The sequence below is a fragment of the Macaca nemestrina genome, chromosome 2 (assembly GCF_043159975.1).
Source record: "Macaca nemestrina isolate mMacNem1 chromosome 2, mMacNem.hap1, whole genome shotgun sequence".
NCBI lineage: Eukaryota > Metazoa > Chordata > Mammalia > Primates > Cercopithecidae > Macaca > Macaca nemestrina.
In genome coordinates this window covers 99,789,864-99,813,093 of record NC_092126.1, presented here as the reverse complement: position 1 = coordinate 99,813,093, position 23,230 = coordinate 99,789,864, and the positions used below count along the sequence as shown (strand labels likewise).

The 23,230-nt window shown below is 42.8% G+C and overlaps 1 protein-coding gene across 1 annotated transcript; it reads left to right on the top strand.

The window, feature by feature from the left end:
• The first annotated feature begins 440 nt into the window (after positions 1–440).
• Positions 441–20,007, top strand: LOC105480165 (NBPF family member NBPF6-like). Its single transcript, XM_071090012.1, has 12 exons — positions 441–678; positions 2,237–2,339; positions 3,988–4,202; positions 5,232–5,304; positions 6,342–6,391; positions 7,186–7,278; positions 7,431–7,482; positions 8,545–8,815; positions 10,529–10,766; positions 14,564–14,800; positions 16,806–17,009; positions 19,835–20,007. Exons 1-11 carry the CDS (start codon positions 543–545, stop codon positions 17,006–17,008), a joined length of 1,671 nt encoding a protein of 556 aa, XP_070946113.1. The 5' UTR covers positions 441–542; the 3' UTR covers position 17,009; positions 19,835–20,007.
• The last annotated feature ends 3,223 nt before the right edge of the window (positions 20,008–23,230 follow it).

The window sequence follows — 23,230 nt, the reverse complement described above, 5'->3', positions numbered from 1 at the left end:
AGGTTTATTGGGAAAGAGATAGGTCTGTTGTATTGTCACAAGGGTACACAGATACCCAGAATGACAGCTGAGGGAGGTGTCCCCATCAGTGGTGACCCTCAGCGGAGATCAGGAGGCCTTGTGTTTCAGCATGGCCTAGGCAGGTGGAAGGCAGGGGCTCCAAGATTCCGTGACATCGCCACCTTCTAATTCTCTTATAGTGATGGCAGACCATTACCTGACCCACTGGACACTACTTCCCTCACTCCCTTCAGAGTCTGAGCTACAGGCAGTGCCTTCTGCTCCAAGCTCTGGCACCTTAAACTTTGTTTTTGGCAGTTAAAGACTTTCAGGTGTTGGGTGTTGATCAAGTTTTTCTGAACAGTAAGGTAAGAATTCCAGTTATTGTCATCCCTCAGTCCTGATTAAACCTGTTTGATTTCACTAGTTTTTAACCCATCTTGTGTTTGAGTTTCTTCTCCCCAGTCACTGGCTCTACCTCTTCTGCCACAAACGTCAGCGTAGCAGAATCTGTCAGCCCTTTGTCCAGTAAGAGAGCAGAAATGAACATCCTAGAAATCAACCAGGAATTGCGCTCACAGCTGAAAATGAGCGAACAGCAGTTCCGAGACCTCGAAGAGAAATTTCTTGTCTCTGAAACTCCTGCCTACTGTCTGGCCAACCAGTTACAGAAATACAGTAAGTTCTACAGGCTCATTATCACCAAAGTGATAAGTGATCACTGTCTTCTCTCTGAGAAACTAAACACTCTTTAGACCTGATTCCTCTCTTTTCTTCATCAAAATAAACTTCATCCTTCCCATGCTCCCAGAAAAGTAGAAATAGATATTTTAATCTCATTTTGCTGAGGACTGAAAAACTGGGCACGAAGTGTTTAGCAACTTTTCCACATTTGCAGTGAAGTGTAGGGTGGGGTTAAAGTCCCAATTATTGATGCCTGATGCAGACACAAAACTTCCAGTTTCTCTCAGTAACAGCCTAAACCATTTTTACTAGGACCCTCTCTGTGCCATTTAAAATCCTGCAGGCAAATAACGTTTAGTCTGTTGGTGTAAATGTCTGAAACTAATGAACTTTTCTTCAATTTAAGCGTCTATTGAGGCCCAATAGGCAAAGCCCTGTGCGGTCCACACTGGGGGAAAGATGGTGATAGTTCACAGTCCCTGCTTTCCAGGACCTTAATGAGGAGTCTGCTCTTAGTAGAACCTGTGGTATCCACAAGTGACAGCATCAGGAGCAGGGACGACCCTGCTGAGAGGGAAGTCCTGCTTCCCAGAGCAGAGGCTCTTATTCCTAAAGAGGAAGAAAGAGAGTGCTCAAGACTCTGCTGAGGTAGCAGTGCAGTGTGGAGAGGAGGGACCCTGGGCTAGTCTCCTGGGCTCCAGTCCAAGTTGTTTATCTTCTTTGTCTCAGTCTCCTGATCTATTAATAGAGTCCTATAATAATTCCTACCTCTGTAAATTGCTGCAGTGAATTACAGGAACTCGTTCTTGTAAATCTCCTGGAACAGTCCTTGGCACAGAGTAAAAACTATTTATTAGTTATTTGTTCTACTATTTCTAATTTAACACAAACTTTATTAGCATTTGGGCATTTTTTTTTTCAGGGCCTTATGGTCTTATGCCTCATATTTTACTAAATTGTGTCCAGATATGATTTTAAAAATCTTGGTGATATTTGTGCTTGAAATTCCCAATACAAGGGAACCATCAGTCCCATAGTTCTAGAAGCCTTCCCGAGGGTACAGTAGATCACTGCTTTATGTTCCAGCTCAGTGTTTTACAGGAGAGGCTGCAAGGCTTGGCAAAGTGGCCCAGGATTCAGAGTCAGATCTTAGTGGATGTGAACTCTGACTTTGCCTCATTCCAGTTGAGTCATGTTTTCTAGTTATTTCATGTGCCTTTGAGTTCCTCTTTTCTCATCTGTAAATTAAGGCGTATCAGCTGCCTTGTATTTGGAAGGTTGGTAAAGTTGTGGCGCTTCTGTTGAGGCCCAAAAGGCAAAGCTCTTGCTGGCTGCACTAGGAGAAGCGATGGTAGCACAGAGCATCTGCTTTAAAGAAACCTAAAGAGGAGGCTACTCCTGCCAGACACTGTGGTACCTGTAAGTGACAGCATCAAGTGCTGCCGAGAGCCTGGTACCGGGGATCCTTGTGTCCTTGGGGTGGATCCTGACTCCTCCCCCGTAGGCAGCGACATGTCCAACCTCCCACCGAGACAGGTGTGTCTTTTCTCAGAGTGTGAGGAGCACAAAGGCATCACAGAATCTGTGCTGGGGGAGAAGATGCAGTTCAAGGAGGAGAAGCTGGCAGAGAAGTCGACACAAGCTGAGGAGCTCAGGTGCGGGAGGCTCTGTGTGGTGGGGCAGGCAGGTGGAAGGTGTGTGAGTCTCTGATGGGGGCAGCTCAGCTGGACAAATAAGAGCTAATCCGGGCCAGGAGAAGGGCAGCGATTTACATAGCAGGCACATATTGTGCAAATATTTATAAAACAATTACAGAACAACAATGCTAGTAAATTATGGGCTACAATTGTTACTCAGAACAAGTAACTATTGAGGCAAAATTTGTAAAACACAAAATTAACCAAAGGAAAGTGAACAACTCAGCATTTAGTATACTCAAAATATTGTGCAATCACCACTACATTTTCTCTTTTTAAACGTTTTATTTTAATGTTTGTGGGTACATAGTAGGTGTACATATTTATGGAGTGCCTGAGATATTTTGGTACAGGCATGCAATGGATAATAATGACATCACATAAAATGGGGTGTCTATCCCCTCAATAATTTGTTGTTTATGTTACAAACAATCGATTATACTCTTTTAGTTATTTTTAAATGTACAATTACATTATTAGCTATAATCACACTGTTGTGCTATCAAATGCTAGGTCTTAGTCATTCTATTTTTTTGTACACATTAACCACCCCCATAACCTCAGCTTCCATTATGCTTCCCCGCCTCTGGTGACTATCCTTCTACTCTTTATCACCATGAGTTCAATTGTTTCGATTCTTAGATCCCACAAATAAGTGACACCATGCGATGTTTGTCTTTCTTTGCCTGGCTAATTTCACTTTGCATAATGACCTCCAGTTCCATCCATGTTGCCACAAATGACAGGATCTCATTCTTTTTTATGGCTGCATAGCACTCATTGTAAATAAGTATCACGTTTTCTTTATCCTTAGAATCATCTTCTGACTTACTGCCTTCTCATTCTTTCATTCATTTGAATGTTATTATGTTGACCCTGTCATTCTTCATTCTTTCATCTCTCTGAATAACCTCAGCTATACTTGGCCACATTTCTATGTGTGGCTTTGTGTCTAGTCACTGCATATTGTGCTATGTGTATTTTTACATGGAAATGTTCATGACCAAAATGAGGAACGAAAGGGACAACTTTCTGAAACAAATTTTCAAGACATCTAGTTTTCTTTACATGGCAAAAAGTTGAATGGAATGTTGAGGAATCTTATAGGAGCACTCTAATACAGAGGAGGGGTTTTAGTAAAAAATTGTATTTCGGCTGGGCATGGTGGCTCACCCCTGTAATGCCAGCACTTTGGTAGACTGAGGAAGGTAGATCACTTGAGGTCAGGATTTTGAGACCAGCCTGGCCAGCATGTCGAAACCCTGTCTCTAATAAAAACACAAAAATTAGCCGGGCAGGGTGACATGTGCCTGTAGTCCTAGTTACATGGGAGGCTGAGGCAGGAGGATATCTTGAACCTGGGAAGTCGATGTTGCAGTGAGCTGAGATTGCATCACTGCACTCCAGCCTGGGGGACAGAGTGAGACTCCATCTCAAAAAAATAATTTTTTTTTTTCTATTTGTCAGAGCCATTTCCCCAAAACTGTTCTAAAATTCTGCCTGGAGGGCTTCTTGAGGATATTCTCACAGAAATCTCTGTTGCAGTTCTTTGAACTGATCACTGATCCCTCTCCACTGTTATATTTTCTCTACTATCCCACCTTAGGCGATACAAAGCCTTAGTTCACTCTCAGGCACTAGAGCTGACCCAGTTGAGGAAGAAGTTACGGGAAGGGAGAGAGGCCTCCCTCTTTCTCAGTCAGCATCTCAAGGCCCTTCTCACTGATGATGACCCTGACAACCACCAGGGGCAGGACCTCCGAGAGCAGCTGGCTGAGGGGCGCAGGCTGGCAGAGTGCCTTGTCCGCAAGCTCAGCCCAGGTAAGGTAGTCACGGGCCCTGATAATGCAAAGTCCTAGGCTTATGAGAAGACTCCAGACCTCCACACCTGCACAATGACAATTTTATTGGTGGTCTTTCTTTCCACTAAGCATTAGTGCCATGACATGACCAGGACTTCCTGTGTAGGAAAAGAGATGAGAAAGCCAGGGGTTGGAGGTCACAGTACGGCAAAAGCCTCCTTCCTCCTTGACGGAACAGGCCTTTGGAGCAAGAAGCAGCATCCATCCAGTTTTAAAGGACAGGAAGGAGGATGTGACAGGAGGCAGCTTGTTAGAGTGGAGAGAGCCCTGGACTAAGAATGGATGTTCCCAGGCTCTATGCTCAGCAATGTCTTAGTAACTGTGGGCCAGCAATTTATCCTTCCTGGATGTCTAACTGGAAATGGAGATGAATTATCTCCTGTGTGGTAGATACAGCATTCAAATGTGGGAACACACATAAGTGTGTTTCAAAATAAGACAAAGACCCTCACTGTGTGATATTAGATAAGGTAGTTGATGTGGTAGCATGTGGTGTTAGGAAAGTTGTTAAGACTAGAACACTCTTCATGGAGAGAATTTCCCAGGACAATACAGCAGAAGCTACTTGGAGGGCCTGTGAAGTCCCCTGATGTATCGAGTGGTGCAGGACAGGTTGTTTGTCCTCTCCTAAGAGAAAGAAATAGGTTTTAGTGAGAGCTGTGAGGGGATGTGGAGTCTGTGCCTGGGAATCAGATCTGTGGCCAGAAGGGGAAGACAGCTGCTGAAGTCCAGAGGGAAGATGGACAAGGCTCCAGTGATATGAGGCGAAAAAGGTCTTTTAAATTTTTTCCCATGTCATGCTGGCTCTCCAGATCGGAACCACATTGCCAGGGCAAAAAACGTGAGAACTAAAGATGAAACATGAGGGCTTTCAGTGCAACACTGACTTGTACATAGATGTTCATGTCTCTGTGCTCACATAGCTCACTGTGTTTGCAATGGGTGAAGTGGGAAATATCTGAATGGACATTACTGCATTTGTTTGCAGACAATGATGAAGTTGGGAATGAAGATGCTAAAGATGAGAAAGTTGAAAAAGTCCAAGGACCACTTGCCTCCAGGTAACAATGAATAATCAGGAGCTGGTAATGGGTAGGTAAAATATGGAAAAGGCCTCAGAAAGAAGACAAGAGAGGTACAGGTTGTCATGGATTCTAGATGCAAGGAAAAAAATTGCAGATTGTATTGATTTAGTGCACTCATTCAACAGTGAAATAGCCCTGTTGACATGGTTGTCTATTTTCTTTGTGGTACTTGGAAGCATGACCTGAGGAGAACTTTTCAGCCTTGGGGATTTCCTGCACACACGGAAGAGACCCGTTCTCTTCTGTTATGAAAATCAGGAGGAATTTCATATCTGCTTCCTACACAGTTATCATTAGGTTCTTATTAGTTAGGATAAACAGCAAAGAGTTAACAAGGAGAGGAATTAGGAAGTAACTAGCAAAGTTAAACACCAAGAAAAGTACCTAGACCAAAAGTACTTGCTTTTCAAATCACAACATTGGAAGAAGAAGGCCTAGAAGTCACACCATCTCTGGAGTCTACAATGGCTCAGCGTGTATTTTCTTGGCCACAGTATGTTACATTCAACCCAACTGAGCCACATGATGTAGCAGCTGTTGGGGTTCTCCATGTGCTGTGTGTTACATCTGCACCATATAGAGATAGCTGAGTCTCTTCCCTCCTTGGATCCTACCTGCCCAGTGCAATGAGCTCCAGCTGCTCTCTTCTTCTCAGGCCCCCATGGCAGCCACACTCTGTTGCAGAGAGAGGAGGATTGCCTTTTCTCTCTTAAAGGGAACCACTCCTTTGGTTTTTGGAACCACTCACTTATGCCTCCTGACAAAACAGCTCGCACTCCCTGGGGTCTAAGCACTCTTGGTTTGATCTTCTGTCGCCTCTGTTATCTCTGTACCACCTGGCTCATCAGGGAGGTACAGGAGACTGAAGAAAAGGAAGTCCCTCAGAACTCACTGGAGGAATATCCTGCCACTTGTTCAATTTGTCATGACCCTTCTGACTCCCACTGGCCTCAGAGGAGTGCCAGAATCACATCCGAGGAAGAGACAGTCAGCTTTGCTCTGGTTGTATGCAGTGAATCTTCACATTACGAAGGAGAGGAGGAAGTGCTAAACATTCTCCCAGGTGGCTTCTATATTCTTTGTCCTTTGTACCTCTGCCTAGGCTGAGAAAGTTCAACTCTGAGGACAGGGCCTATAGATACATATTGGTTTGAATCAGGAAGTAGGATTAAGTATTAAACATAAATATCAGGTGGGTCAGGGGGCTCCCCTCTCCTCCTCAGCCCATGTCATGCCTTAGTCTCTCTGGCCCCAGTGTCAGGTTATTGCACCTCAGGTAGGTGTGATAAACTCATACCCACCTGTGTACAGGAGGTATAGAGGAGGCATCTGTCAGGTATCTGTCAGATTTCTCCTATCTTGGATCCAATGTCTTTTTTCTCCTGTAGTGATGTAATTTGTGTCCCCGAACAATGTCCTTGGAGTATCTATGCCTGTCAAAGGTCATTGGCCGCCTTGCCTATAGATTTGGAGATGTCGTTACCTTAGTTTTATTGCTCTCAGCTGCAGTCTCTATTCTCCTTTAAGTTGGCTTATCTTAGCTTAGCAGCCACCTCAAAACCCGGACATAAACACTTCTATCTTTATCTTGCTTATAAGTTTCCATAAGCAAGGCTGAGGCCTGAGTTCTCCACCCTACTAATGGCCAATTTTTCTGTGTAACACCGTATAATCTTTTATTATGAGAGGGTTTTTAGAATTTATCCTTCAGTTCAGACTTGTGTATAAATTCCTCTAAACATTCAACAACCATGACATCTACTGAGACAAGTCAATATTGCAGCGACACTTCTAGAAAGTAGTTAATCAAATTCCTGAAGATCTTGGGGAAGAAGTTTTTTTTTAACTGCCTAACAGACACAGGCCAGAGGATATGCAATTATGATGTACCAGAAGAGGAAGATTCTGCCCCATGGGCCTGGACAGCAGGTTCATCTACTTCTTCCAAGACTTAATCTAGGGCATCCTAGAGCTTTTCTGTAAGAATACCATATTCTTATGCTGAGAATGTTAATATCCTTGTGTTATGATTGGACACTAATTTGGTCATGTGTGGAGTATGATTTGCTTAATGTGATCCTCTCTTCTGAATTTATTTGCAGAAAATCAAAATGATAATGAGGAAGAGGAAGGGAAACAGTCAGTGTCCCCCAGGTAACTCTGATTTGTGAGCTGGTTGTTCAATAGTGGCATCTGGAGGATGACATCAGGGAAACATAGGAGTTTATGAATAGGACTATTTTATACATTCAGTTGACTACAAATTATTCTTTTGAACAATGTTTTCTTTTTTCTTGTGGTACTCATATACATTTCAATCTCTTTCTTTCTTTCTTTTTCTTTCTTTCTTTTTCTTTCTTTCTTTTTCTTCCTCTTCTATTTTTTCTTTCTTTCTTTCTTTTTTCTTTCTATCTCTCTCTCTCTCTCCTGTCTTCCTGCTTTCCTTTCCTCTTTCTTCCTTTCCTTTCATTTCCATTCCATTCCTTTCTTTTCCTTTCCTTTCCATTTCTCTCCTCTCCTCTCCCTTCCCTTCCCTTCCTTTCCCTTTTCCTTTCCATTTCCTTTTCCTTTTCCTTTTCCTTTCCTTTCCTTTCCTTTCCTTTCCTTTCCTTTCTCTCTCTTTCCTTCTTTCCTTCTTTCTCTTTCTTTCTTTTTTTCTGACAGGGTTTCACTCAGTCATCCAGGTGGAGTACAGTGGAACTATCAAGACTCACTGCAGCTTTGACCTTCCTGGCTCAAGTGATACTCCTGCCTTAGCCTGCTTTCAATTGCTTAATCCCTCTCAAGCATAGTATCCTGCAATCAGTTGACCCAAATGAACTCACCAAACTCATGGATTTTTTGATATCACCTGTCCTCTTCCATGTGGTTAAATCCAGGCTGAGATACACCCTGTTAGGTGTCAACTTGTTGGCAAGTATCTGATCACAAGAGAAGAAAATTGAATAAAACCCCAACTCCATATTATGTCAAAATATGTTGCTTCTTCTTTCTCATGAGCTTCTAATCTGGGCAATTCACTGAACATGAGCCATCTCTATCTCTCTTTCTCTTTCTCTCACCATCCCACGGCAGCCACACTCTGTCCCACCATGAAGAGAATAATTTGTACCTTTTATTGGGTCAGCCCCTTTGCTTTCTGCAACTGTTGCCTTATGTCTTCTGTCAAATCCATCTAGGAGTCTGTAGTCCCCGACACCCTTGGTTTAACCTTAGACCTTCCTACCCCATCAGTCTCAGCAAGGAGGTGCCACAGGTGGCAGAGCATGAAGTCCTCCAAGAGCCACGGGATGAATGTTGTTTGACTCCATTGATTCCCGCTGACCCGTCTGGCTCCCATCTGTCTTACAGAAGCACCTTGTACTCATTTGAGAAACAGCAAGTCTGCTTGGCTCTTGATGGGGGAGGAGTGCTCCACTGTGAATGTGATAAACATCCAAGTGATGTCTCAGGTAGACTTCATAGTCCTTGCACCCTGAGCCCCAGAGTGGGCTTAGAGATGTCATCAACGTGCCCAGGAATCATGGGCACGAGTTGTTTTGAATCAGATTCTAGAGTTTAATTTGAAACACCAACATGGGTTGGGTCAATGAGCTCTGCTCTCTTCCTTGTCTCAGACCATGCCTGTGTCATCCTGGGCCCACTATCAAGATATTGGACCCAAGACAGATGTGACAAATTCACACCGACTGTGCAGCATATTTCCAAGAGGTGTCTGTGAGATGTCTTAATTTGAATACAATTTGTCTTTCCAGCTATTATTGTGTTCCTTATAAATTTCTTTTCCCAACCATGTCCCTTGAGGTTCTATGACTGCCCAAGGTCAGTGGCATCTTTATCTACCTTTCTGTGGAAAATGATACCAAGGTTTCATTGAACCCAGGCCCATTCTCTATGTCTTTGATGTTGGCTTGTTGTAGCTAAGCAGGCCATTGACTTGCTGGCATGTTTCTGGAAGCAAGACTGACCACTGTCACTCCTAGATGCCCAAATAGCCATTGTTACTGTGTAGCACAGAGATTCATTTTGATTCAAGAGTATATAGATTCCCTCCATCCTTCTAATTTCAGCATCTAAAATGCTGTAAACCGTGAACAACCTTGGTATTTGATGAGGGAAGGCTACATATTGCAGTTTCCTTTCTAGAAAACATCTGGGCGTATTTGCTTTGAATTGGTATGAAAAATATTGCTTACCTGTTTGCACAGTCTCAGGACAGATCGTATTGAGATAATGATCTACAAGAATAGGGAGATTTCACCCCTAGGCTCAGGGAAATCCAAGGCATTTCTATCATGACAGGACCTCAGGCCTCCCGAAATATTTCTCTCACAGTGTCCCGTTCTCACACTGAGGAGACTGATGGCTCTGTGTTAGGATTGGATGGTGGACTGTTCATGGGTGTAGGAGAATCTGCTTAATTTGTCTCTCCCTGTCTGAAATTATTGACAGAACTTGAACATGACCAAGAGGATGTGAAGGACCAAGACCCATCAGGCCCTAGATAACTCCAAGGAACTACAGACAGTTAATTCAGTGGACATCTGGAGACTCTGGATGCAGGAAAAATCAGAATGTGCTGAATATTTGTTCCATCTATTCAGCCAATCATGAAATATTTTTTGTTATTAGAATTGCCTGTTTTCATTGTATAGCTGTATTTGTATTTCCCCTTCTTTATTAATTCCTCTCAATTGTACTAATCTCTCTTCAGTTGACTCAGTTGAACTGATCTATCAGAGATATTTTCTGCAGTCCCCTTTTCTATCATTTTTGTTTAATGCACATCTGATGTCTGTGCTTTGGCATTACCATGTGTGCAAGTATTTCACAGCATGAAAATGAATGAAAAAATTCATATCTTGCTACAATATTGAGAAAAAGAGATGTTGGGGATACAATATCTCTAAGAGTCTAGGAAAACTCAAGAGCCCATGTTCATTTGGCCACTGCATGCTGCTATGAATACAATTTATGCAAAAATGCTGAATGCACCATGATGTCCCTCCATGTGCATTGTGTGTCATGGCTGTTTTGTACAGGGATCATTCCATCTCCTTCGTCCTCAGCTCATTGTCTACCCAGTGCACCGAGCCTCTGCTGCTCTCTTTCTTCTGCCCCAGATGGGGAAGGATTGTTCTATCTCTCTGAGGGGCCTGCCCTTTCCTTCCTCTGGCCCCTCCTGTAGGCCTCCCTTTAGAGCCAGCTGGGCACTGTGGTTTTGCTTCCCTCTGGTGTTTATCTTCAGTCTTCTTCACTCACCAGGCCCAGCAGGCAGCTGCTGGAGGTAAAAGAGTTCAGTGTCACAGAGGACTCACTGGATGAAAGTTACTTGACTCCTTCGATTGAATATGACCTATGTGACTGCCACCAGACTTACAATAGCACCTTGTGCTCATTGGAGGAACAGCTCACCTGCTGTGCTCTGGATTCAGCCTGTGAGTACTTCATCCCAAAGGTCATAAAGCTCCACTGGTCTCCCTTCCAGGCAGCCTCTCTATTTTTTTGTTTCCTGCAATTTGTGCAGGCTGAGACATGACATCCCTGTACTTAGATTGTTTTGAATCTGGCTCTTGGGTCCAGTTTTAAACACAGACATCCAATGCGTGGAACTTTCCTCTTCTCTTGTCCTAGGTGGCTCCTTTGTCACCAGGCCCTTTCTCACAAGAGTGGGATGTGGGCATCAAGACAGGCCTGAGAAGGGAAAAGGTGAGTGGCAATTGCAAACACTCGGCCATCTGTAGCTCAGCTGAAGACATTTGTATGAAAGACCTCCTTCTTTAAGATAAGACATCTCTCTTTGGTGAAAGTATGTTGCTAGTTGCATTTCCTGGACAGTGCCCTTCACTATTCTCTAGTCAACCACTTGTGCTGGCAGTTTTGCCCAATTATTTTGGAGGTCTGTTTTCATGATTCCTATGTCCCAGGCCAGATTCTCAACTTCTTCTGAGGTGGCTTCCCTCCAGCTGAAGCAAGCGAGTGTCCCATCCTGCCTGCATGGCCATGGCTTTTGTTCTTTGTGGAGCACTGGTGATTTTTTTCCACGTGTGGGTTTATAATTTCAATCATGTGTCTGGTCTCAGTGTCATAATGTCACATAAGCCATCAAAAACTAGTGTCCTTGATGAGGTGCTGGCCTAACTGATGAGCTAAATCCATCATGTGGTTGGAACCATGTGGTTCCCATCCCCATGATCTCCAGGAGATCCTTCCTCTTGACTGGCTGTCCCACGGGGTAGCAGCTTCATAGGGTGTGTGGAGAAAAAAATCCAATTTTCATTTCTTCCCACTCATTAGATTTTTTTGGCGTTCTGAGAGTTGCATGCGGATTTTTGAGCATTTTACCCATAAAATCATCTTGTGGTAGGAGCAAGTAACTCTGTGATACTCTCCGATATATCTCATTATATTCTAATGAAATTAGCAATTAAAATATTGGTCTTGGATACTATTTCGGTGGGTAAGTGTCTTTTGTGCTAGGACCATTCGGTTTCCTGTTTTCCATTTCTCCTTGAGGTTCAGAGAAGCAAAGACTTTTCTCAGGATCACAGGGATTCATGAAACAGACAAAAATATGCATTTACCTTGTCTCTGTTGTGTGCCATGCTCCTTGCCAAGTGAGCTCTGTCTACGCTTGTCTCTGGCCCATTCAGTGCTCAAGGGACACTCCCAAGTAGGTGGTGGCATCTCCGTGTTAGAGCTGAAGACTGTGTTGAGGCTCAGCAAGATCCCTCACTTGCCCCGTAGGTGATGGCCTGACTAGTATTGGTGGGACCATGGCCCAGTGTCTGCCCTATTCCACAGCCCAGTCTCCATCTACTTCTCTGCAGTGGCTTCTTTCAGGGGCTGAGCTTAGATGGGTGCTTACCCTTTTTCCTTTTGTAGCAAATCGTTTTGAAATACTTTCAAGCTTAAACAGAAAAGCTTCCAGTCTGGTACAAAGAACTCTGGTAGCCCTGGCACAGATTCCCTAAGAAAGAAAACCTTGTGCACTTTGTCTGTCCCCAGAGCCAGCGCCTCCTCCAATCCCTAAAGGGGAAGCTCCAGCTCCAGGAGGCTCTCCCTGGAAAGTCAATCAGGAGCTGAAAGGTCCTGCTCTCCTCCACCCACTGTCCTCAGAGGTTCTGCTCTGAACTGGGCTGTCCTGGTAAAGCTGCGGGGCTCTGCCTCAGAAACACTCCAGCCAAGACGGGGCTCCCATGAGGAGGAAGGGAAATGCTCAGACACATGTCTCAGAAGTGAGATGTGTGCAATGTGGGACGGCCCTGCCAGGGCATCATGAAACATGGGCCAGAGAGGCCAAATGCTTCTTTGCAGATGATTGGGATGAATGAAGGCACTATCCAGATTGTACAAGGATGCATCCTTTGTGTGGGTTCACACACTATGCGTGAATAGTGTGTACAGGGGAAAGCCTTGACCCCAGCAGCAGTGACACAGGAGGTCAGCTCCGCTGCATCCTCTCTCTGCAGGGAAAACGTTGGTAGAATCAGTGAGAAGACAACCTAAATTATAACTTGATCTTTTATTGGCGGCTTTTCCCTACCTGCCCAACTAATAAAATATACAGTACTTCAGAAGTTTGAGAAAATTCTAAGAATATTCAAAGTATAAGTTTAATAAGATTTGGTAGTCTGAAAAAGAATGATAAAATGACATGATGAAGTTAAGTAGTGATGACTAAAAACATTCCTAGAGCTTGATTCCTGTCCAAATGCAGAGGACAAGAATGGGGAGACCTGGGTTTGAACAGTCTTTACCAACCAGATTTGCTGTTTCAAGATGTTTTCCCCATCAGCCCAATATAGACTATCATGGAATCTTAAAGATGTCCTCAGTGACTGATGGGTGATGATTAGAAAACTGTGTCCTGAGTAACTACGGAGGTCACACCAAGCTGAGAGTAGGGCTTGTGGACAAAGACCAGAGGCCTGGAGGCACCCAGTGCAGAGCTGGGGCCAGTGAGGGGCCATCCTGACTCCAGCGGAGAATTTGTATGAGGGAGTAGTAGGAAGGGATATTGGATGAGAATACGGGCCAGAAGTTAGAAGGAGAACAAAGGCAGGGTCGGGGGTGAGAGTCATGTAGTGGGCAATGGAGAGAAAGTTTTCAGAAGTGAGTGGGAATGTGATAAGAACAGGGTGATAAAACTGTTGATTCAATTGCCAGTGTAGAGATGGCAGAATCAGAGAAGGCAGTTAGGGAGACTGTATGAAGCCAAGAATGAGTGATGAGAGTCTGATATAACTGCTCTCAGGAAGATGAAGTAGAGTAGATACGTGAAAGACATTTTACGAAAAACTTAAGGAAACCTTGGTGAGAATGAGGATGTGTAGAGGGAGGAGAGGGAGGAGCTCCACAGCAATGTGGAGCAGGTCCTGAGGGCTCCGTCCCCTTCCTAGGCTGACCTTGGATTGGCGGAGGCCATTCGAAGTCTCTCATTAGGCCACCCTCTGAGAATGTGTGTTTTTCTCTCTATGGAAATATAAATAATTTTTATCAGGGAATACAGCCCCGATCCCACTGGAAAAATGGGTAATATGAAGATTGAGCATTGTGTTACCTCCATAAAGAACCACAAATTCTGATCTGTAGCACTTCTGGCCCCTAAATTTTCATAAAGGGACTGGTTCCTGTATTACGTTGCTTAAGGCTGCTAATAACCACTGTATGGCAATAGAATGTATATGTGTGGGGAGGTGGTAAAACTATTGCAGGCAACAGGAAATTCAAAATGCCCTAGGACCCTGAAAAGTTCACCTCACTTAGTATTTGGTATTTAATATTCCAACTCCCTTTTACATCACTCTCTCCCAAAGCCTCGAGGCTCTAAATATTCCGCTGTTCTTCTTCTCCTATGTGTTTAGATAAACAACTCTTCCTCTCCTGTGTTCTGGAAGCTCTCTAAAACTATCACTCTAGGGTGCAGGGAAAAGATGAATAATAATGAATAATAGGCATGACCTTGTTAGACAATCCAGAGCCTCAGGGGTCAAGTGGGGGTTTTTCAGTAAATGGGTACTCTAGCCTGGGAACCTGTGGTCTCAGCATCCCCAGTCACAGACATGAAAGGTGACATCGCCTTTGTTTACATGATGTCTGTCTTCATGCCCTGGGTCACTGGGTGCACTGGGTCATTTTATGGAGAGGCAGGGACTTCAGAGATGGGTGTTTTGGGAATGCTTAGCAAAGGGGAAACTGAAATTGTTCCTACTAAACCCCCTTCTCCTTTCAGTTCCCACCCAGGAGGCCTGTCCCCAACGGCCTTGGAGTGGAGACTTGAGCCACCACCTGTCAGAGGTGCAATCTTCACATGCACAGCTGGAGCCAAGCACCCTGGTGCTCAGTTGTGTGCAATTGCAGCTGGATCAATGGTTTGATTATGGCTATAGCATGGCCAGGCAGGGCCCTTCTTCCACCACCTGGACCTTCACAGCCAAAACTGATTCTGGGAACCAATGGCCCTTCCAAGGTAGGGAAGGAAACGGGAATAGGAAACTAATCCAGGTGCTGGCTGTCATGGTGTTGTGGGTGGAGGAGACAAGGGGGGCTCTGCATGCTCACTGAGGGTCAACTTGAAATCCACGTTGCTCTAACATAGTGAAGTGAGTAAGGACCTGGGGTTTATGAACAAATCTGCTCTCAGGTCCTGGGTAAGGACCTGGGGTTTATGAACAAATCTGCTCTCAGGTCCTGGGTTTGCCACTTACAGTTGTTCACCTTGGCCAAGTTATTTGTCTTTTTGGTATTAATATCTCGTTTCCTCAGAAATGATATCTACCTGTAATCGTTGTTCAGAGCATTAATTATGAGAATTTCCAGAGTGATGTATTCAATAAGAATTGCTCAATAAACCTATGAATAGATGTTATCTAATTCTTTTATCTTTCTGGCAAATTAACACTCAGAATGTGACTTCACATATGTTTTTTCATCTGAGGTAGAACGATTTTTAAGATCTCTACTTTTAAGGGACCCCTCTTCCTTTGCTTTCTCAGTAAGTCTCATTTGCCAATTTCTTCTCTCTCCTTCACCATCCCTTATTAAGCTAATTTCCCCCCCATTAGGCACTTTCAATAGCAATGTATTCGGCACATTTAATAAAATTAGAAATTCTGGTCCCACAAATCAGTCTCCTGACATACCCAGCTTCTTTTTTTTTTTTTTTTTTTTTTTCTGTTTTTACACTCTCCTTGAAATAAAGGGAAACTTTCATATGTAAAGTGTACAAATCAGTTTCTTTCATGATACTCCATTTAGTTCACCATCTCCATTCATCTCCACAGCTATGTCCTCAGTTTCCTTCTCACAAGGATCCACTTCTGCTCAGATTTTCTTCACTCTGGGTCGTGTTCATCCTTACTCTCTGTCCCTCTCACTATCTCCTTCTGGAGCCTCTGTGGCTGCGTGGTGCTCCTCTGTCAGGTGATGCCCCCATCTGAGACATCAGGAAATGCATGTCCTCAGAAGCCGGTGAGGGTCATGTGAAGTGACGAGCACCAGTCTGGCTCCAAGGAGAGGTTTCATGGAAAGTGCTCATTGAGTGTCGGAGCTGCACAGTTCCTGACATGTACTATGATAACTTGTAGTATTTAATCCTCTTTTCTTTCTTCCTGTCTCTCTTTTACTTCTCCATGTATTCCAACAGCTCCAACCAGAACTAACCTTACTGCTTCAGACACTGTCTCTCTTGCTCACTTTCCCCAGAGTCCTGAACATGAACCAGGCTCCAGGCAAGAAGATAGAATGATTGCTTTTTGTTTTATTCTCCTTCACCTGGTGATTTCTTCTTGCTGTCTAACAGGTCATTTGTTTTTCAGTACACCTTCTATCTCATTCTTCTCATGTTTCTAATTGGTTTTTCCAACTTCAACAGAGCAGGATAATGATTATAATATTATGTTCCATATCTTAGGAGATATCGCCTAAGATATGGAACATGATTATGTAATTATTCAATTAGGTTAATATATATTGTTATATACACTTACATCATTTGTCATATACATTATATATATTTGGTTTGTATATTATATGGAGTGTATATATATGAAGTATATATTTATGCAAGTTTTATAAATTCACAAGGTTTAGTCTTCCATAGTTCTTTTCTTTTAAGACATGTTCCTTTAATTTTAATTTTGCTTGATTTTTATAATTCCCCCTTTAAAAAAGCACAGCCTATATCCCGTATAATTTCCTTGCCTTTGCCTTATACCCCGGGAGTTCTTTGTGTTAATTTAATTTTTCTTGAATATTTTTATCAATTGGGGGCACTTTTGTCTTCCAGTAATCTTATCATTAATGTAAGAAAAATCAACAGCAATAAAAATCAAAGTGTCTCTACTGGCTTCACCTTACCTCTTGGATGTTCATGTCTAGAGCTACTTTCTTTGATACTCCTCTTGGGTAGAAGAGTAAGTCACAGTAAGATCGTGGATAATAGTGGATCTTGATGGCTGTGGTTTTATTTTCAGAGCTGGGTTTGGAGCCTTCCCTTGGAATGAAGAACCCTCCCCAACTGGAGGGTGATGATCTCGAAGGTCCAGCTGACAACACGCATGGGTGTCAAGTCATTGGCCACGTCCATGCCTCAAGTGTCCTGAAACAGATTATCAAAAGAAAACTGCTGTTGAGCAAGTTCAGACTGGCATGCAGATTCCCTCGCCTTCAAGCTTAAGGTACAGAGGTAATCACGTCAATGGCTCTTTGATGCACTCATTCCTTATTTATCTGTCTATGATGACAGCTCATTCTCCCAATACATTTTTTTGGTCTTCTGTGTCCCATGGGCTGCCACCCTGCCAAGCCCTCCCATCCTCATCTCCTGTTTGCTCTCTGAACTCTACTCTGTTCCTACTGTTGTTGTCCTGATAGTCCCTCTCATGGCAACAGGAGAGACTGGTTCCACTCTCCTGATCCAAAGAGCATATGTTAAGCTGCTGAACAGCAGTCCTTTGCCTGAAATCACACACTTCTTTTTTTTTTGGCGTATTTGCTTTTCCTTCCCCAAACTCCATTGCTTCTTTCTGGAGGGAGCATTGCCTTAATACATCATTTACACGTAGACTTTCCTCTTGGGTCTGATTCTGAGCAACCCAACGAAATCAATCCTTAATCCTCACCTTATACATGTGAATGAGAAGTGCTAAAACTGAGCACAAAGAAGTCCAATTAGAAATTAAATTAGAACCTGGGTGACAGGTGGGCATTCTCTATTGGCCTGGAGTCATGTTTGTCTTCACCCTTTAGTCAGATATGCAGCCTAGTGCCAACGTGAATGGAGTTTTCAGGGACTCAGTGTCTGCACCTCATGGACTCATTTGAGCTGACATAAACCGGAGGACATTTATGGCACCCTAAAGGGAAATAAGTCCAAAAGTAGATGCAGAGGGCAGTACTTCAGAACTGCACAGATCATGAGGTGCATCCTAATCTCCCTTTAAAAATTTCTGATTTAAATGCAACTCAGGTGAATTTTGAGGCCAGGAAACATAAATGAGCATTTTATAATCCAACTTTGGGCAAAGTGAGTCTAGGGTCCAGCTTTATGAATACCCAGGATGGTAGACAATAATAGAGGACAATCTGTGTCTTGGATTAGCCCAGTTGACAAGAGAGTAATTTAACTGAAATAATTAGAAGGAAGAATAAAGTCCATAGAGCCACTGAGAATGAAGCTAATTGTGAGAGAAATGGAGAATGGAAAGAAAATGATGGGGAATTGGGCTGCTACATTCGGTACCTCTAAATCCTGCTGCCATGCAATAAGCACCTGGTGAGATTTCATTTAACATGAAATCCTTGAACTGACACCTTGAGATTCTCACTTAACTGTTCTGGGCATGGTTTGGGCATCACTAGCTTTCAAAAGCTCCCATGTGATTCTAATACACAGCTAAAGATGACTAGGACTTTTGATCTACTATGATCTCAGGTTATCAACATGGAAGTGCCCCAGATGTGTGACTACTTCTTAGAAAAGGCTAAATATCCATCAGTCATTGATGAGATTTGTGTTCTCATCTCAACAATACCGTTTGTATAACGTGGTTAAAAAAAAAACAAGAAAAAAAAAGAGAAAATGGGTGGATTAGACATCTTTACTTGAAGCACTCTTGCTCAAACTCTTTTGAATACAAGATAAAATAAGAAATAATTAATACATTTAAACAAAGCATGCAGAAAACAGTTTCTCCTTTTATAACACATAATGAAACTTAGTATTTTCCTTTTAACTTGTAAAATAAAACATGCAGTTTGCATTTCCCCACATTAATTTCACAGTTCACTAATGGGTCCAGCACTACAATATGAATACTTTATTTTGGTCAATTGTTATAATTCAGTAAAACCCTTTAAGAGAACTCTTAAGTCTCATTCCCCTGAAGAGAGCATAATAGTAAATTCAAACTGAAACTCAGGAAGTGAATGTATACATGTACTTCCTTATGCCACTCTTGAAACTGGCATAAAATACTAAAAAGAAATCTTTCCCATAAAAGTACATTGGGAAAAAAAAGACTGGGAGGGGAAGGAGAACCTAGTAAAAATATAATCCTTTTCAATTTCCACTTTTGAAATTCATTGGTCTAGATATTGAGAATATTTCTAGAAATGACTTAAAGTGTAAGTAGGTGTGGAATCAATTTCAGAGAATTAGGGACAATAAGTTGGGCCTTGGTTACAATACCTGCTCTCTCTCTTTGTTAATTCCACTTTGAGTCTCTACTTTTTCCTTTCTTTCCTGGTCCCCTTTGGATAACACTTACAATATTTCTCTGTTAAACCTTATTCCTGTCCTAGCCAAGGTCACCAACAGGCTCTAATGACTGTTGAGACCTCCAGATTGAAGCATCTCCTCTCTCTTCCTCCAAACTTTATGAAAAGAGCCTGAGGCTTGGGTTCTAGTTCCAGGCTTGTCAGTAGGCAAGTCATGTCACCTTAGTTAAATGTTAGCCACATGGCATCACTGGCTCCTCTATTGTTAAAGGCAGAACTGGACTTAGATGTTGTCTGAGGTCCCTGCTGGCTCTCACATGTAGGGTTCTTCTCATAGCCTACCCACTCCTCTCTAAAAGGCTGAGACATAAGTTATAAGGGGGTGGGTTTCTCTGCAGAGGGTCCTCTCCTTCCTGAAGTCCTCTGTTCCCGAGTGTGCATGATTGATTCTGAGCACACCCTCACAGGGAGGTGTAAAAAGATATCACTTTGCTCCAGACAAAGGGGATGAAGAGGAAAGTGGTTGATATTACAAGCTGCTGGTGGGGTGAGGGCAGGGTGCCTATATTCTGCACTGCAGGCTGACTGTAAATTAGGGGATGTTTTCTTCTAACTTGTGGATAGCGTTTGCCCCTTCAGCAAGCCTGAGGCTCACCCTTCAGCTTATCCTCTCTGCAGGAGTTCAGTTTGCCCCTGGGCGTATCACCACTTCGCAATCCCTCCAGACTCAGCAGTCAGCAGGACCTGACAAGGACTCACTTGGTTTTCTTTTTCTTTTTTCCAGATATCAACTACTGTTGGAATTAGGGAAAGAATAAAAATAAGCCACGAAAAGTAGCTTTTCCACCTGATGAAAATACCTAAAACCGCAAATCAAGTATAAGAATGTAATATTGATTTAACATACAACCTTCAACAAAAATAAAGTTTATACAACTCACTAGGAAATAAAATGCATGTAGAATTTATCCTGTTTGTCAACGTAATTCTTCATGAGTCACAAGTATTATAGCCAAGAACAAAACAAACTAATGAAAAGCTGAATGAATCAGTTTATGGTTACTCTGATTTAAAAAACATTTCACAAAAAAGATGTAGCTTTCCAAACAAACCCATTTGATAACCATGATCACAACTAGATTTTATTCTAATTTATAAAACAAAAACATGGTTAGATAGGCACATGATATCAAGAGTCTTCAACCTAGTGGATTTCATTTTATTAAGAAAAAAAAATAAAGAAAACAAGTAGTCCTTAAATTTTCTTAGCTCTCTATAGCATACATTGTATAACATTAAAGTTTTGCTTCCAAAAATATGTTTCCATGTGGTCATGGTATTGTCCAGTACTATTAGGGCCAAAACACCAAAGACATGAGAAGTTTAATCACTGACTTGTCATTTTTCATAAAAACTAAATATTTCCTTAAAGGTCTGGAGTAAAATCTTCCAGGCATTTTAGTGCTGAAAGTCATTTTAAATTAAGTGCGAAATAAAAGCTACAAAAAGTATGAGTTCTTTCGATACAAAAAGCTGTGTAGCTGAAGTTGTGGGCTTCTTTGACATACATAAGCAGTTTCAAGAAAATATTTGCTCAGGTAAGGAGATAGAATTTGTCTGCTTTCACTTAGCATACGCTCCAGTCCATGTCCTGCTTATACAATGTCCTCCTTATACCATGTCCTGCTTATACCTGCCAGAGTTTCTAAAGAACATTAGAATCGATATTTCTTTCCTTCAAAGAGCATCTGTAATTCACAGTACAAAACAGTTCTAAAGTCCTGCTCCGTCTGTCGGACTCTTATACTCATAGACAGTCAGAAGCGGAAGGCCTTAGAGTCCATGAACTCCAAACCCCTCTTCTTATTTTACAATCAAAAACACTGGCATAAAGGGGTGTTATTAGGTGATTTGCCCAAAGACTCACAGCTGGTCATGCTCTTCCATGGGCCCACAGCCCTGCTGAGGTATCTCAAACTGGGTTCCCAGGAACGAGTTGAGTTAGTATTACTCAAGGTCAACATCATCTTCATGAATCTCAAGGCAAAAGCTGCCCTTTCTCTTCTGCTGTGTTAGCTCAGGCATTGGCTGCCCTGAGTGAGCAGAGTAGGTGGAAAGTCAAAACGATAAGAGCAGGGTAAAGGTGCCCTGTCACTTAGCATATCAGATGAACGTCTGGAAACAGCTGGCTCACAGTCATTCCGGTGTTTCCTGGATAGGACCGAACAGTCAGATTCTTGCACATCTAAGACTAACTAATACACACGTGATGGTTAGTACTGAGTGTGAACTTGATTAGATTGAAGGATGTAAAGTATTGATCCTGGGTGTGTCTGTGAGGCTGTTGCCAAAGGAGATTAACATTTGAGTCAGTGGGCTGGGGAAGGCAGACCCACCCTTAATCTGGTGAGCACCATCTAATCAGCTGCTAGCGAATATAAAGCAGGCAGAAAAACGTGAAAAGGCGAGACAGGCCTAGCCTCCCAGCCTACGTCTTCCTCCCATGCTGAATGCTTCTGCCCTTGAACATCGGACTCCAATTTCTTCAGTTTTGAGACTTGGACTGGCCCTCTTTGCTCCTCAGGCTTGCAGACAGCCTGTTGTGGGACCTCGTGATCGTGTAAGTTAATATTTAATAAACTCCACTTTATATATATATAAACATATATATATAACATTTATAACACATATATAACGTGTGTATATCTATATATATAAGTTCTGTCCCTCTAGAGAACTCTGACTAATAAAACACAGCTGTAGTTTCCTGAAAAATGCCAAAAGCAATATGTGAGTAGCATGCGGCAGTCCGGAGGTTTTTTTCCTTTTTTAAATATAAGTAATATCTACCTTTATATCTTACACAGAATTCTCACTGCTCTCCACATCTTTTCAGATGTCCTACCTTTATGTCATTTGATACATTTGAATAAATAGCTTCAATTAGTTGTTTCCAAATCTTCTTTTTATGTGGTCATGATGTTTCTTCTGCCCTTGAGCTTTAAGAAGCTATCACTAAATGGCAGTGGTGGTTTGGTGGAGCTGTTGAAGTGTTGAAGGGACACACCAAGAAGTATAGGCGATGATGGCTTCATCAGGGCCCCCAGTCTGTTCTTGTTGTGTCCTCTCATCCAGGTCTATTCCTGAGCGTGAATTTCCTGCTTTGATGTCACTTTGCCCAAAGCTAAATCCTCTCTCTTCTCTTATGAGCCAGCTGCTGCTCCACTTCCCTTGTCTTTGTCAGTGGCACCACTAATTACATATTGCCTTAGACTCTGGGGTAAATCATGTAAACCTATGAGGTGTCTTACTTGTCCTTGCTTTTGCTATCCAGTACCAGGCCCTGAATGGTCTTTCTTGGCAACATCTCTCTCTCTGTTCCTCATTCTCATTGCTGTAATACCCACTGCCCAGGTTTGGCCTTCATTGTCTCACACCTGCATACATAAAATAGCTTCCTAGTTCATGTCCCTGTCTCTTGCCTCAGTAGGCACACTGAGTCGTCTCCACACCCACCCACTTTCTATGCTAGCTTTCAGAGGTAGCTCTGTGCTGGTGTATCCTGTGCCTTAACATGTGACAATGAGTCTGGAATGGGACTAATGGTCACTGACTTACTGGTTGAATCCTAAATTCCTGCACACCTGTTTTCTACAACCTACAGTGCCCCCCTCTCTGATACTTTAAGAAGGGTAGAAGGGTGAATTGCTCTGCTTGTCCTCTGTAGTACTCCTCGTCTGTCCTTCTGATTTCATTTGTTCCACTAAAGGGAGAGTAGGTTATTTTGGGATAGAAGAGGGAGGCTTCAGTTCTCTCCATAATGTCCATTAGCCCCTCAAATCCACTTCAGGTAGGAAAATAATCTAAAAGTGAAGACAGTAAGTTTGCTTTCCCTGAAGATAAGCCCAGTTTCTCCTCCCATCTGATGGCAGCTCCAGAGCCGACATAGATGCAGCCCCTCTGTGTATATTCAATGGCTCCCTAGCACCCTTCTTCCTGATTCTCTACCCATCTAGAAGGGCTGTGCGATGAATTCACCAGGAATGCCTTTACGCAGACTCTTTTCCTATGCAAATCCTGCCCATGCATCACTACCCAACTGAAGCCTCCTCCCATGCAATCCTAATAGATCCCACTTCATTAAATTGCCCCAATACATTTACCACTCCTGTGTTCACTT